This window comes from Diabrotica virgifera, chromosome 1 (genome assembly GCF_917563875.1).
Source record: "Diabrotica virgifera virgifera chromosome 1, PGI_DIABVI_V3a".
Taxonomy (NCBI): domain Eukaryota; kingdom Metazoa; phylum Arthropoda; class Insecta; order Coleoptera; family Chrysomelidae; genus Diabrotica; species Diabrotica virgifera.
In genome coordinates this window covers 253,942,165-253,957,859 of record NC_065443.1, presented here as the reverse complement: position 1 = coordinate 253,957,859, position 15,695 = coordinate 253,942,165, and the positions used below count along the sequence as shown (strand labels likewise).

The 15,695-nt window shown below is 32.0% G+C and overlaps 1 protein-coding gene across 1 annotated transcript in view; it reads left to right on the top strand.

Annotated features, from left to right (window-relative positions):
* The window catches only part of LOC114334231 (dynein axonemal heavy chain 6), a 226,424-nt gene that overhangs the window by 25,860 nt on the left and 184,869 nt on the right, over window positions 1–15,695 (top strand). The window contains exon 9 of the mRNA XM_050663379.1: window positions 148–322. Within this exon, the coding sequence (XP_050519336.1) occupies window positions 148–322 (175 nt within the window). The remainder of the gene's footprint in view (window positions 1–147; window positions 323–15,695) is intronic.

The window sequence follows — 15,695 nt, the reverse complement described above, 5'->3', positions numbered from 1 at the left end:
CTCTCATAATATTTTTGCTATTACCTAAATATTTTGGTTATTTCTGATCTTATTAAATGCCTACAACTCTTTAGTAAAACATATTTTTGATACTTGTATTTGACTTGTACATTGTACATATTGATGCTTTTGTTTAATTTTGTCCAGATTTAGAGACATTTAGAATGCTGTGTACCAGATATCATGATCAAATAACCACCATTGAAAGTATTCTACCAGCGCAAGAGATGGGGGTTCTTTACATTCAGTTAGAGGGCTTTGTGGAAACGTGCTTACCGGAGTCCCAGAAACTTCTTGGCACTTTGGAACTGACTATTCCTTGGTGAGTTATAATTAATGTTTGTTTTATTTCACTACCAATTGAATGTATTTTAAACATATACATATGTTATAGTTTATTTCAGTCTTCTTTTTACATCATAGAAGTAAATAAACATACTTTTTTGTTCAGTGACTGAGCCTGAATGGAGGACACCAATGTGAAACAATAAAACTGTAACTAAAGTTGGAAGCACACTTTTTTAGCTTCCACCAGTTCTAGTCCCTGAAGTGTAGGTACGTCTTATCTTAATTCCAAAACTCAAAAACTGAAAAATGAGTTTGCCAGGGGCAAATTAAAGAGGATATTAACTAATAATATTTATTATACATTAAAAAGGAAATAACATTAATAATAATAAAAAGAAGCAAACCCTCCCTAAATATTTACAAAAATGTGAAAATAATACTTATGACATTACTGTTGCGTTATATTGTTGGCTTCATTAGTTGGATAACTTGTGTTGAATGTAGTTAATATGGTTTTTGGCTTCACATTCCTCTTTGAAGATATAAGAATATAAGAAATGATCAAAAATACACTGAATATTGGTGAAATATTAAGTATAAAGAAATTATCTACCTTAATTATTGTCAACTTAACCCAAGATTAAATTTAACGATATAAATGAATTTTGGGAATAAAACATCAGTTTAAATAGATCATAGATATAAATAAAAAGGTTCTCTTTCTGTATTGAAGTAAAACTTGACATGACAGATCAAAGTTGCCAACTGACAAATATTTTATCATTAGGGTTATCCCCGAACACGAAGGACATGAAAAATTTTAATTAGATAAAAAAACAGATGATATTTTTAGATAATATAAATGAATTTATGGACAAAATGGCACTTTAAATAGATAATAGTATATTATTCAACGAGCATGTAATGATGCCTATTACTCACGATGATGAAGTTTGCGACACGAGCCGTTGGCGAGTGTCGTAATTCATAGCGAGTGAGTAATAGCCATTACATGCCAGTAGAATACTATACTTTTTCTACGCCCTTTTTTTATTTCGATTAGTAGAAAAATATAATTATCAACCACTAACATTATTTAAAACGAAATATTTTATTTTGCATAAGAAAATATATTTTATATAACTATGGCAACACTGTTAGAATTACACTCGTTGAGCTTATAAAACAATTAAACAGTTGTCATTATGTCATGGAATGGCGGTGGCTTCTAAAAATAAGACATATTTTAAGGCAATTACATGAAAAAGAACGTGTGCTCTCAATTAAAATCTATTGTACAATGAGCAGTAAGTAAAACAAAATTCATTGATATGAATTTCATATACGTAAGTCCTTTTACGAAATTAATACCGATTGTTTATTGTTTACCTTTTAATAACGCCAATCTTAAAATGTCAAATGTTGAAATTTAAACGTAAAAAATATACTAACCCATTGTTAAAGTTAAAAATCTTTTAAACATATTTCAAATTTAATTGTTCATATAAATTACAATGACTATTTTATTAAATAAACAAGTTTAAGTAATTTTATTTGCTAATAGGTATATTAAAAGTGCCATGCACCACTTGAATCTAACTTCAACCCGTCAGTAATGACCCGCGAGTAACTTCAGCCCGTGCGTAATGAATTATTACTCACGGGTAAAGTAATGGGTGTTACTATCTATTCAAAAATAGCGAATAATGAGTATATTATTAAACGGTCGTAGAAAAAATATATATTATAAAAAAACATTCCACTTTCATTGAAACCAAACTGATGTGATAGAGTAGTCAATAGTTGCCAACTAGCCAACTAACAAATAGTTTGTATGGATTTAGAGTCGAACATTACATTTTATATATGGCGATGGATTAATCTAGTTGTTGAGTTTAAATACGGGGGATATACAAAAAATAAATGAGGATATATCTGAAATACATTAGAATGAAGATTGAAGAAAAAATAATAAATAGAATAAATAATCATTTCGTTGTAAAACGAAACAAGAGCCGTCTTATATTTTAGTTTGTTCAGAGAGCACTAAAATCACCATAATCGGTTTCAAACCTTATTAGGTTATCATCAGAGAGTGCATATTTAATTACATCTGAACACACTAAAATTCGGGCTGCTGGTATCGATTCACAGCGAAATAACATGATGATGTGGGTGTCGTAGCGACATCTGCTAAAAACAAGCAAAAGTTTTGCTTTAATAAAATAATTAAATAATATCAAAAACAAAACTTTATTGGGGCCAAGTTTTCTGGTAACACCTTCGTGGTTTCTAAAATTTCCAAACCAACGAATTGCTGGAGCAAAGAAGGCTGACGGAGATCTAAGAGCCTCTCACTTCTCGCCTGTCCACCGCGGTAAAATGGCAATGAAAATGGTCCCCCATACTCAGAAAAGAAGTAGATAACACTAATATATATAAATATATATATATATATATATATATATATATATATATATATATATATATATATTATTGTGTTTTAGAATATATATAATATAAAATACTCAAGAATCACTGCTTGATATATATATATATATATATATATATATATATATATATATATATATATATATATATATATATATATATATATTATTGTGTTTTCAATTTATCAATCAAAGGCAAAATGAAAATTATATTAAAATTTTTTTAAATAACGAGGGCACATAAATTTAATACACCCTGTATATTGATCTGTAAATATTTATTAGAATTTAGTTTGGATGTAAGTATATTTCTCTTTTAATGAGCTTTCCGATGAACCATTAAAGACTTTTGTGAGTAATTAAAGTGAAAAGGACGATGTATTTAGTTTTAAAATGTTAAAAGATTGTTTATTACGGGAACTATAGAATCTACAGGTAGAGGTAATTATCATTTTCTAGAAAAATGGTTTAAAAGAAAGTTTGGAATTTTAATATCTTTGTTTCAACCCGAGTAAATGTTGTAGGGTTCCCCGAAAGTAATTAGGATGGTCGGAATAATTTTGAAAATGACTGTTTGTTTGTCGAATGGAAAAGAGAAATTTTTGGGATTCTTGGCAATTTGGAAGGGGAAAAGTGGTTTGAATGATTGAGTGAGTTTGAAAAAGAAGGCATTATGTTATTGGCATCGCTGAGGAGCAGTTCGACGTTTTCGTGGATAGATAGTTAGCAAGTACCAGTGGTTGTTTTGATAGTGGAGAATAGTGTTGAAAAGTGGAACGAGAAACAGATCAAATTGAGACGAAATACCTCTTTGGTTCTGTATTATTGTGAGAAGGAGAGCAGAGAATTTTTGGAGTTTGTGTGAATCGAGTACTGGTCAAAAGAGGCTTTGGCTCGTTGGAGAATTGGTGCTGGTATGCTGATAGTTTTGAAGCTGAAGAACGGAGAGGGCTTTGATGAGTAGCTTTTAACATAGTCAACGAGGGAGAGCTGTTTTGGGTCACGAGAAGACATCAGAGTGAGTGAAGCAAAAGGTCAGTCAACTTATGTGAAAGATATTTTTATGTTCGGAAACTAAAATTTTGAGTAAAAAGCGTAGGAATTAAAATTCCAATATTTCAAAAAGTAAATAGGAAGTATAGCTAATCTTGCGAATACATAATTTGGTTTTGTTTATTTTGGTGTACCAAAGTCATCGGGAACAAACTGATAAATTGTTTTTTTTATTAGAATAAATTTAAGTGGTAAAAATTTCATTCGGACATCTATGTCCACAGGTTTTAGATTTGATAGATTTCAGAGTATTGATTTTGATAAATAAAAGACAATTCTGTATGTTTATTTTATATTTTTGCTTTATTTCTTTTTCCTATTTTACCCCGATTAGGATCAACTAAGAGATACTGAAACCACGAGAGAAGATAAGTATAACGTAAGATAATTTAGATTTTTTTTAATATTATAAAAAGGCAGCCTGTGATTTTTTATTCATTTTTATGTATGATTTGCGACAATTAAATAATTAATCAAATAAATAATAATTAATATAAAATTAATAAGAAGCAGATGATAACAATATATATATATATATATATATATATATATATATATATATATATATATATATATATATATATATATATATATATACAAATAGTATCTTAATTGACTTATTAGGAAATACGAATTTCACTATTTTTGGGTATAGAAGTCAAACTGGGGCCTTAAAGTACACTATTATCCAATATTCAAGCTTTCGGAAATGTTTATTTCCGAATAATAGTGTACTTTATAATTTCCGAATAATAGATAATAGTGTACTTTAAGGCCCCAGTTTGACTTCTATACCCAAAAATAGTGAAATTCGTATATATATATATATATATATATATATATATATATATATATATATATATATATATATATTATTGTGATATTCAAAGATCGGTGTGCTCAAAGCACTTGATTAGATAATTAACTAATTAATTAAATTTAATTTTAATGATGCACTTATGATTTAATCACACTATTTAATGCTCTAATCTCAGGGTTTTATATTCTCGTGCTTCAATATCTCCTTTGCTTTACATATGATAAATAAGGTCAAAGATTAACGGAATAAAACACATATATGGTACAAAAGCATCTATTGAAATAAATTCACCCTCAAAATATCCTCTAAAAATAATATCTCCTATTCTGATTATTGAAATAACCCTACCACTATCTAAAGTACTTATTGAAATTTGCGTTATGAATAATTCTACAAAAAAAATAAAACTGTCTCTCGGATGATGAGTTGTCCAAATTCTTGTCTCTGGTCGCCTACAATTTACTCTTAGCAGCCCCCTATGTAGTCAGCAATCTCGCAACAAATTATTGCAAGCCTATTGTCATTAATGACCCCCTACAGATGCACGTATCTTTCAAAAAACAATGCTAGCCTTTTCTCCTCTCGATAAACTGAATCTATTTCTCGTTCCGGCATGCAACGGTGACTCTTGGAATATAAGTAGAACAATATAACTTACAATGCTTTACGTGATGAGCTTCCGTCAGGACACTTATTTCAACAAACTCACAACTATTCACTTATCTGCCTTACTACTTCAGGAGACTCTTAGAGATCACCATTAGTCGACTTAACGATCATTTAACAACTGACTCTTCTTCCACCCTCTAACATTTCGCTAAACTCCCATTCTTCATACCTAGCCCCTCCTTTTTCCTTCTTCACCAATCCGAGTTCCTCAATTTTATCCCCATCTACCTTTCAGATAACAAACACCAATTTTCCCTACCATTAGAAATTTCCTAAAACTAATTACATGCCAATCGGTTTTTTTTTCCTTTCTTAATATCTAAACAAAGATTACATTTATTTAAATTTCTAAATACAATTATTCCCTCGCCGCAAAAGTCCATTTGGGAAACCCGGTCTCATTGTCCAAACACATAACCACTTTCTTATCATACTAACTGTACAAAGAAAATACTTAATCCCTATTTAAATTTTGTTTACCTACGGCCATCCAAAGATAATTGACTTTCATTTCTTCGAAATGAATTTTGGTATATTTTTATTATATGTTTTAACTTTTCTAAAATATTAAGATCGAAACCATATTAATTCAAATTTTACATATCTTAACAACTCCCCGCCATTTGATTTGCCGAAAAAATTTTGTTATTTATTTAAATGACACAAGTTTTTTTTTAGGATCAAATTATTCCATTATGTTACCAAACTCTACTCATGATACTTATAAATGTCGTGAATGTTAAAAATACCCCGTATCTTGCCTGTCTCTATATGCGCTAATTCATAACTATTTACCCCATTTTCCGTATTGACCCTATATGGACCTTCAAATACCGGCATCAATTTAGCACAAATACCATTTTGTAAATTGGACACCCTCAGTGCCCTCACTAAAACTTTATCCCCTTTCTGGAATGTAACCGGCCTTCTTCTTCGGGTCCTCTCTTGCCTTTGGAGATATTTCTCTCCACTTCGTCTCAATCTTCGTTGAACCACCTCGATCACTTCTTCGTATTGTCTGGGGGCGGTGTCTTCCCACGGTCTCGTAGGCATTGTTCCTTTCATTACATATAAAGGCGTCTCCTTGGTAACCTTATTTGGTGCACAGTTCAAATACGTCTCTATTTCAAACACTTTTCTGTCCCAATGTCGATGATGTTCTTCCGCAGCAATTCTTAGAAATTTTGTGACTTCTTGTATAAAACGCTCTGATGGGTTGCTCTGTGGATGTCGGATGCTTACAAATTTTGTATTTATGCCTCTCTCTCTTAATTCCCCTTTAAAACGGTCATTCCTAAAGTATGTCGCATTGTCCAACAAAATATTGTCTGGTCTTCCCACTGTTTCGATAAAATCGTCTATCTTCCGAAGTATTTCAGCTCCTTTCGTGGTTCTACATGGGTACAGTTTTAAATACTTTGAGAAAACATCCACCATAACTAATATGTGTTTATTCCTCTGTGTTGTTGTTATTAAATCGCTCAACATATCAATGGCGACAATATCCAGTTTCTTCCGAGCTATGACGTTTTTTGTGATGTTTTCGTTTTTGAAATTCTTACTTTTACACTTTTGGCATGTCTCGCAATTTCGAGTCATCTCTTTGGCTATTGTATAGTCCTGTCGACAAATGTAGTTCTCCCTGAACATAAGCCACACCTTCCTGCTTCCAATGTGTCCGTTGTCACAGTGTAATTTTGCTAAAACTTCTTTTGCCATCTGTTCCGTGATTACATATAGTTCTTTACCATCGACCCTCTTAAAATATAAGTTATCTTCTTGTTCGGCCCTTTGCTTTTCTCTTTCATCCAGTTGTTCCTGATTTTCCCTGATCTGAGCCAAAGAAAATAAGCCTGCTTCTTCTCTCATTATGTTCATGCCAACGTGGAGAGTTTTGTGGTCCTCTTTGCGGAATTGTTCATCTCTCGTCAACGCATCAGCCAAGATATTGTCAGTTCCTTTGATATATTTAAATTCAAAATCATACTCTTGAAGTAAAAGAATGCCCCTATGAATTCTATTATTTACCAGCCTATTTTTCATTATATGTACCAAAGCTGCATGGTCTGTTTCAACGGTGAATTTTGCCCCTAGTAGGTAAAACCGTAATTTATTTACACAAAATAACACACTGGCGAACTCTAATTCAGTAACGCTGTACTTTCTCTCATATGTTTTGGTTACACGGGAGACAAAACAGATTGGCACCTCTACATCGTCTTGGATCTGTGATAACACCCCTGCGAATTTTGTTATGGAAGCATCGGTCCGGAGAATGAAAGGTTGATCATATCTTGGGTGGTGTACTCTTACAGCTGTGGAGAAAGCTCCTTTTAAATTTTTGAAAGCCATTTCTTGTTCCGTTCCCCATTTCCACCTAACATTTTTCTTAAGTAATGCTATCAACGGTATTTCTTTTGTGCTGATGTCTGGTATTAGTTTTTTGAAATAGTTTACCATTCCCAAAAATCCCCGCAATGTTTTTAAATTGGTTGGCCTAGCGTAGTTATTTATAATTTCGATTCTATCTTCTGCAAGACTAATCCCTTTTGTGTCTAATTTGAATCCTAAATACAGTATTTCCTTTTGGAAAAACTGACACTTTTGAATATTTAATTTCAATCCCGCTTGATCCAGTTCTTCTAGCACAGTGTGAATATGTCGTAGATGGCTTGTTATATCCGGTGAGAAAATTAATAAATCATCTATGTAATGTACAACAAATTCTTCATGCCTATTTAAGATTGTGTTCAATGCGCGAACCAAAGCAGCGCATGCACTCTGTAGGCCAAATGGTACCACCCTAAATCGGTATACCACTCCGTCGATCGAAAAAGCGGTATAATTTCGACATTTCTCTGCCAAATGTATTAACCAAAAACTATGTTTCAAATCGATTTTGGAAAAAATGTGTGACCCTGTGATTCGTCCAAATATGGCTTCGATGTTCAAAGGCGCTTCGTATTGCGCGATTGTGTGTGAATTAATGTTTCTTGCATCTAAACATAATCGCAAATCACCACTCGATTTTTTAACGCATACTATCGGGTTGATATATGGAGAGTCACATCTTTCTATCACCTTGTCTTCGATCATTTTTTCAATTTCCTGTCCGACGCTTTGCCTGTATTTATACGGGATTGGATAAGTCTTGGATTTAAAATTTTCTAAGTTTTTAACTTTAAAAGAATGTTCATAATTTTTAGCCACTCGGCTTTCTTCATTAATCAAATCTCCATAATTTTCTAGAATCTTCTCTACTTCCTTTTCCATGTTTTCTCCACATTTTAATTTTCTTTCATCCTCATTTTGTTCGCATGTGTTCACTGTCCATAATATTTCTTCATAAAATTCTGGATTCTCGTCCATTATTGCCATTTCTTCTCTGTCCTCATCCTTTATTTCTTCTTCTGTTTTTTTTTATCTTCAATTTCCATTTGGTATCCCGAGCACCATGTTTCTACTGCTTTCATTTCTCTTATGAGAACTTCCTTTTCTTCCTGCTTCCTTTCTGTTTTATCGTCGATTGCCGACAATTCTTCCGTATCTTCGATTTCCTGTCTTTCTCTTGTATCCACCGTGTTTTCCTTCTTTCTTTTTGAACTCTTCTTCTTTTTCTTCCTTCTTTTTTTTTTTCTGGTTGATTTTTTTCTTGTACTTTCGGTTTTTCCTCTACAGTCATATTGATTTCTTTATGTTTTTCCTGTTCATTTATCTTTTCAACAATTATTTTCCTCTCTATTTCCGTTTCTTCTTCTATGTTGTCTGGTTCTGCTCTGATTTCCAGTTTATTCTCCGAAAAATTTATGGTGATGTGTTTTTCACTCAATTCATCAATTCCCGCTATCATATCATGGTTTAAATCTTCGATCACCACACATTGCATAATATAGTATTTGTCTCCCACTCTGATCCGCACTCCCAAACCTTCATTTACTGTCGTCAATTTTTTGTTGTTTGCACCCACTAAAACAACCCTAGGAATTTTGTACACAAATCTGTCCAAATTTAATTCTTTTACTAGTTTCTTATTGATTAACGATATCTCCGATCCAGAATCAATCAAAATTTTAATCGCTTTATGTTTTATAAATGCATCTAAGAATATTAAATTGGAATTAGAACTTTGTCTTTCATTTCCCGCCAACTGTATAAACTCTCTCGGATGACAAAATATACCGGAGAGTTGTTTATGTTTGTTCAGTGGATGCTTTATTGAAAATCCTGTCTGGATTCATTGCATATATCTTCTTCCTCGTTTTCTATTGTTACATGATTCATCTCCCTTCTATTTTGTCGTTGGAAATTCTGATTGTTTCTACCGTCCCTTTGTTCGTTCGTATTCCTAGTCGGAGGATTTTGTGCATCTCTGTTTCTGTTGTGATTTTCATATGTTCTATTTTTTGCGTGATTCCTGTTATCATAATTTTGTTGTCTATTGTAATTTTGGTATTCTCTCGGCCTATCTTCGTTTGTTGATTTGGCATGTCGGTTTCTCTGGTCATAATTTGATTGATACCTTCTTGCCGGTCCATTATATTGTTCATGTTGTCTTCTGTTTCGCATTTCTCTTCGTTTTGCTTCCCTTACTTGAAGGAATTGGCACAAACTATCAATATCTTGATAGTTTCTCAAAATCACGTGGTCCTCCAGCGTTTCTTCGAAATGTCTGCTTATCATTTCTACCAGTTGTTCGGTAGAGTATTTGTAGTCTAGATATTTGGAATTGTTATATATCTGCAAAGCATATCTTTCCTCCGATATTCCCATTTTCTCGTGATATCTTCCATTCTGTAGCTCTTGGTTGATTTCCCTCTGTTTAACTTTCCCCCAGAAATAGTTGAGAAATTTATTTTCGAAATCTGTCCAATTTTCAAACTCATCTTCTTTACTTTCATACCATAACGCTGCTCCTTCTTTCAGATGGTTTCTAATTGTTTCTTTGCAGTCGTCAAAATATCTAATATGTTGCAATTTGGTTCTCAAATTTTTAACAAATGGTACTGGGTGTGTTTTTCTAATATCCCCGCCAAATTGTATTTTCGCGTCGCTTGTACCATGGATAATCATTTCCCTTCTTTCTCCACAATTCTGTTGATTCTTGAGTTCCGCAATTTGTTTTTCGTTTTGCTTAAATTTTTCTTCTATTTCTCGCCTGTCTTCTTGTATTGCATTTTCAAATTTGCTTTCTAACTGTTCTAATTCCATCTTCTGCACATTCTTAATATCCTTCATTTTAGTTTCTATTTCTTCTCGTTGCATCTCCAGTTTCCTTTCTGTTTCTTCTCTAACTTTTTCTAAACAGGCTTTCATTTCATTTTCATATTTTTCCAAACGCTTTTTCAATTTGCCATCATTCTCTTCCAATTTCTGTTCTATTCTCTGTGATATTTCTCTTTGTGTTTCTTCCATGGCTCGTTTTGATTCCTGTTGATTTTCTTGCATTGTCCTTTTTGTTTCCTGTTGATTTCTATCCATTTGTTGTGACTGGAGTTGCATCAGTTGCAATAGTTTCTCTATTCCTGTTAATTCCTGTTCTTTTCTCTCCATAATCGTTGTATCTCCTTCATTATCCAATCCTTCTTCAACAATTTTTTCCTCTTCTCTGTTTTCTTGCATTTTGCTTTGCCTCCTTGTGGTCGACATGTTGTTTCTTTTCGTTACTGTTTTCTTTGTCCCCGCCAAATGTGAAATTTTACAACACTCTATAAGTTGCAGAACACGACAAATATTTCTCCCCAAATTTAATAAATTTTCGCCACAAATATCAAATATGCAATCAGTAAATTTCAAAATAAATATCAAATGTACGATTGGTAAAAAAAAATCAAATAATTCAATGGCAGTAAATATCCAATACCTACGATCAATCCATAAATCAAAATTATTTTTACACCTGGAAAAATTGTCAAATTATCTCTGGATCACCTGTAGTTATTCCTTATCTCTTTCCCTACCATCAAATGCAAAGCTGCGATATTTTTAAGCCACCACGTTCTGGGCTCCAGTTATTGTGATATTCAAAGATCGGTGTGCTCAAAGCACTTGATTAGATAATTAACTAATTAATTAAATTTAATTTTAATGATGCACTTATGATTTAATCACACTATTTAATGCTCTAATCTCAGGGTTTTATATTCTCGTGCTTCAATATCTCCTTTGCTTTACATATGATAAATAAGGTCAAAGATTAACGGAATAAAACACATATATGGTACAAAAGCATCTATTGAAATAAATTCACCCTCAAAATATCCTCTAAAAATAATATCTCCTATTCTGATTATTGAAATAACCCTACCACTATCTAAAGTATCTACTTATTGAAATTTGCGTTATGAATAATTCTACAAAAAAAATAAAACTGTCTCTCGGATGATGAGTTGTCCAAATTCTTGTCTCTGGTCGCCTACAATTTACTCTTAGCAGCCCCCTATGTAGTCAGCAATCTCGCAACAAATTATTGCAAGCCTATTGTCATTAATGACCCCCTACAGATGCACGTATCTTTCAAAAAACAATGCTAGCCTTTTCTCCTCTCGATAAACTGAATCTATTTCTCGTTCCGGCATGCAACGGTGACTCTTGGAATATAAGTAGAACAATATAACTTACAATGCTTTACGTGATGAGCTTCCGTCAGGACACTTATTTCAACAAACTCACAACTATTCACTTATCTGCCTTACTACTTCAGGAGACTCTTAGAGATCACCACTAGTCGACTTAACGATCATTTAACAACTGACTCTTCTTCCACCCTCTAACATTTCGCTAAACTCCCATTCTTCATACCTAGCCCCTCCTTTTTCCTTCTTCACCAATCCGAGTTCCTCAATTTTATCCCCATCTACCTTTCAGATAACAAACACCAATTTTCCCTACCATTAGAAATTTCCTAAAACTAATTACATGCCAATCGGTTTTTTTTTCCTTTCTTAATATCTAAACAAAGATTACATTCATTTAAATTTCTAAATACAATTATTCCCTCGCCGCAAAAGTCCATTTGGGAAACCCGGTCTCATTGTCCAAACACATAACCACTTTCTTATCATACTAACTGTACAAAGAAAATACTTAATCCCTATTTAAATTTTGTTTACCTACGGCCATCCAAAGATAATTGACTTTCATTTCTTCGAAATGAATTTTGGTATATTTTTATTATATGTTTTAACTTTTCTAAAATATTAAGATCGAAACCATATTAATTCAAATTTTACATATCTTAACAATATATATATAAATAATCATTTCGTTGTAAAACGAAACAAGAGTTGTCTTATATTTTACTTTGTTCAAAGAACATCGAAACCACCCTAACCGGTTTCAAACCCCGAAGGTGTTATCAGAAAATTAGTCCCAATAAAGTGTTGTTTTTGATATTATTTAATTAGTATATTAAATGAAAACTTTCGCTTGTTTTTAGCAGATGTCGCATCGACACCCACACTATCAGGTTATTTCGCTGTGAATCGATATTGGCATCCCGAATTTTGCTTTGTTCAGAGATAAACAAATGTATTCTCTGATATGTATTCTCTGATAAACAGTCTACAAACCTAATAAGGTTTGAAACCGGTTAGGGTGCTTTTGATACTCTCTGAACAAACTAAAAGACGGAAACATAAGGCGGTTTCGTTTTACAACGAAATAATTATTTATTTCTATTAGTGTTATTCCTATTCTGAGTATGGAGGACCATTTTTCGTTGGAATTTTACCGCGCTGGACTAGAAGTAAGATGCTCTTAGATCTCCGTCAGCCTTCTTTGCTCCAGTAATTCGTTGGTTTGCAAATTTTAGAAACCACGAAGGTGTGACCAGAAAACTTGGTCCCAATAAAGTTTTGTTTTTGATATTATTTAATTATTTTATTAAAGTAAAACTTTCGCTTAACTAAATAGGATATTTAGCTGAGAGAAGAATTAATATACCCGTGCATATCAGGAAATAAACTGCTTTTAATTATTTATTGATATGTACAGATGAGATTTAGCACTGTTATTTATTAAATCTTGCCCAAGTATACCTTCGCTCTCAGAGCATCATTAGGGGCATTTCGTCAGAAAATATATCCTTTGTCCACAGTGTGTAAATTGTTATGGATGTAAGGGATAGTGATGCGCAATACATAGTCTCTTCTATTCGAATGTCAACCTCACCTGCCCGTGAGATGATCTCGATCATGATCATCCGGTACATTAGCGAGATTTCAGTTTCTCCAGGACTTGTGTTATGGGAGAATTTGGACCAATCACGAGTCACAGATTTTCGATTTTTTGTCACTTGACAGTTCGATTGTCAACTTTCGAAAATGAAAATAGATCCATTTACCACAATAAAACTAAAAACAAATTTGTTTTTAATATTGTGTGTTTACCTCTTTAATTTTGTTATTTTTATCCATTTTTATTTTGTTCTGTAGTATTCTGTACTTTTATTGATCTTTGTAGGTTAATTGGATGATTTAGAAGTATAATTGGATTTACTTACTTGTATTTATCAAAGTGCACTCTAAAAATGAATTCAAATTCAGAAGATGTAAGTGTAATTATATGTAGATAAATAATGATAATAATTTTAATACTATGAAAATGTAAAATAAAATACACCTTAAATATAAATACAAGTGTTTTAATTTATTACCAAAACAAATTTTAAATAGTAAATGAGGTATTTTTGTTATTATAGATCCAAACCAGTAAAAATTAGACAAGTTACAATCAAAGAAATAAAATGATTGGGATTTTTTAATTTTCTATAAAAAATATAGTATGTATGTATTTTACCTTTCATTATAAGACTTTTTCTATGCTGGAGTCACACAAAATAATAAGGTAAATACTTTTGAATGTTCTATAATTTCTTTATACAAAAACAACCAATGTCATCTTGTTCTTATGGTATTAACTACAGTACATAGTACATCTACTTATAACTTATACAATACTTTTGCTTATATAATTAAAATATATAAAACTATAATGTAATCAAAAGTGCCTTGATACTTTTAAATACATAATGCATATACAATTTTATTTTAAATAATATATAATCACACACATTACCCATTAAACGTACAAACATTTAAAAAATAGCCAGAAAAAGCCCCTAAAATAAAATAAACACATAAGTACCATTCTAAATTCTTTACCCAAATCCAAATTAATTATTAAGCTGGATTTATAGTTTGACGGACTGTAGAGGAAGACGCACTGGAAAAAGATCAACATAGAAGTTTGTGTACTCTTGATTATAAAGCTTGTCACGCACGGGGAGCTATACTATAATATATCATATATCGCTCACTATAGTAAATGAGTGAGCCTGCACGCACGTAACCATTTGTTCCTAGTTAGGAATCGCTGTAGTGAGCAATATGATACTATAGTAATGATGAGTGAATCTGCACGCATGGGACCATTAGTTCGTAACTAATTAGGTTCCTAGTTAGGAATCGTTATAGTGAGCGATATGATATAATATATTATAGTATAGCTCCCCATGCGTGGCAAGCTTTATAAACAAGAGTACACAAACTTATATGTTGATCTTTTTTCAGTGTCTATGTCTACAGTCCGTCAAACTATAAATCCAGCTTAATAAATAATTTGGATTTTGGTAAAGAATTTTAGAATGATACTTATATTGTGTTTATTTCATTTTAGGTTTTTTCCTGTCCATTTTTTAACTGTGTGCACATTTCAACAGTTTAATGGGTAATGTGTATGATTATATATTACTTAAAGTAAAATTGTATAGGTATGTATTTAAAAGTATAAACGCACTTTTGGTTACATTATAGTTTTATATATTTTATTTATATAAGCATATATAAGCAAAAGTATTGTATAAATATGTACGAAGGTTCTACCTATTCTGTAAAAAGGGGCCAAGTGTATTACTTATTGTTGTTGAGATAGCCTCATAATTTTTAGTGCCAAGTAACATTTTGTTTTAAACTGGTTGTGTAAAAGGGAGCTAAAGTTCCACTTAGTAAAAATATAAAAATGTTACTTGGCCTCTTTTTGCAAATCAGCGACGATATATAATCACACACATCACCCATTCAACATACACACATTTAAAAAATAGCCAGAAAAAGCCTAAAATGAAATAAACACATTACTACCATTCTAAATTCTTTACCCAAATTCAAATTATTTATTAAGCTGGATTTATAGTTTGAAGGATTGTAGAGGAAGACGCACTGGAAAAAGATCAACATAGAAGTTTGTGTATTCTTGATTATACAGCTTGTCACGCACGGGGAGCTATACTACGTAAATAATATATCACATCGCTCACTATAGTAAATGAATGAGCCTGCACACATGTAACCATTCGTTCCTAGTTAGGAATCGCTGTAGTGAGCAATATGATACTATAGTAATGATGAGTGAACCTG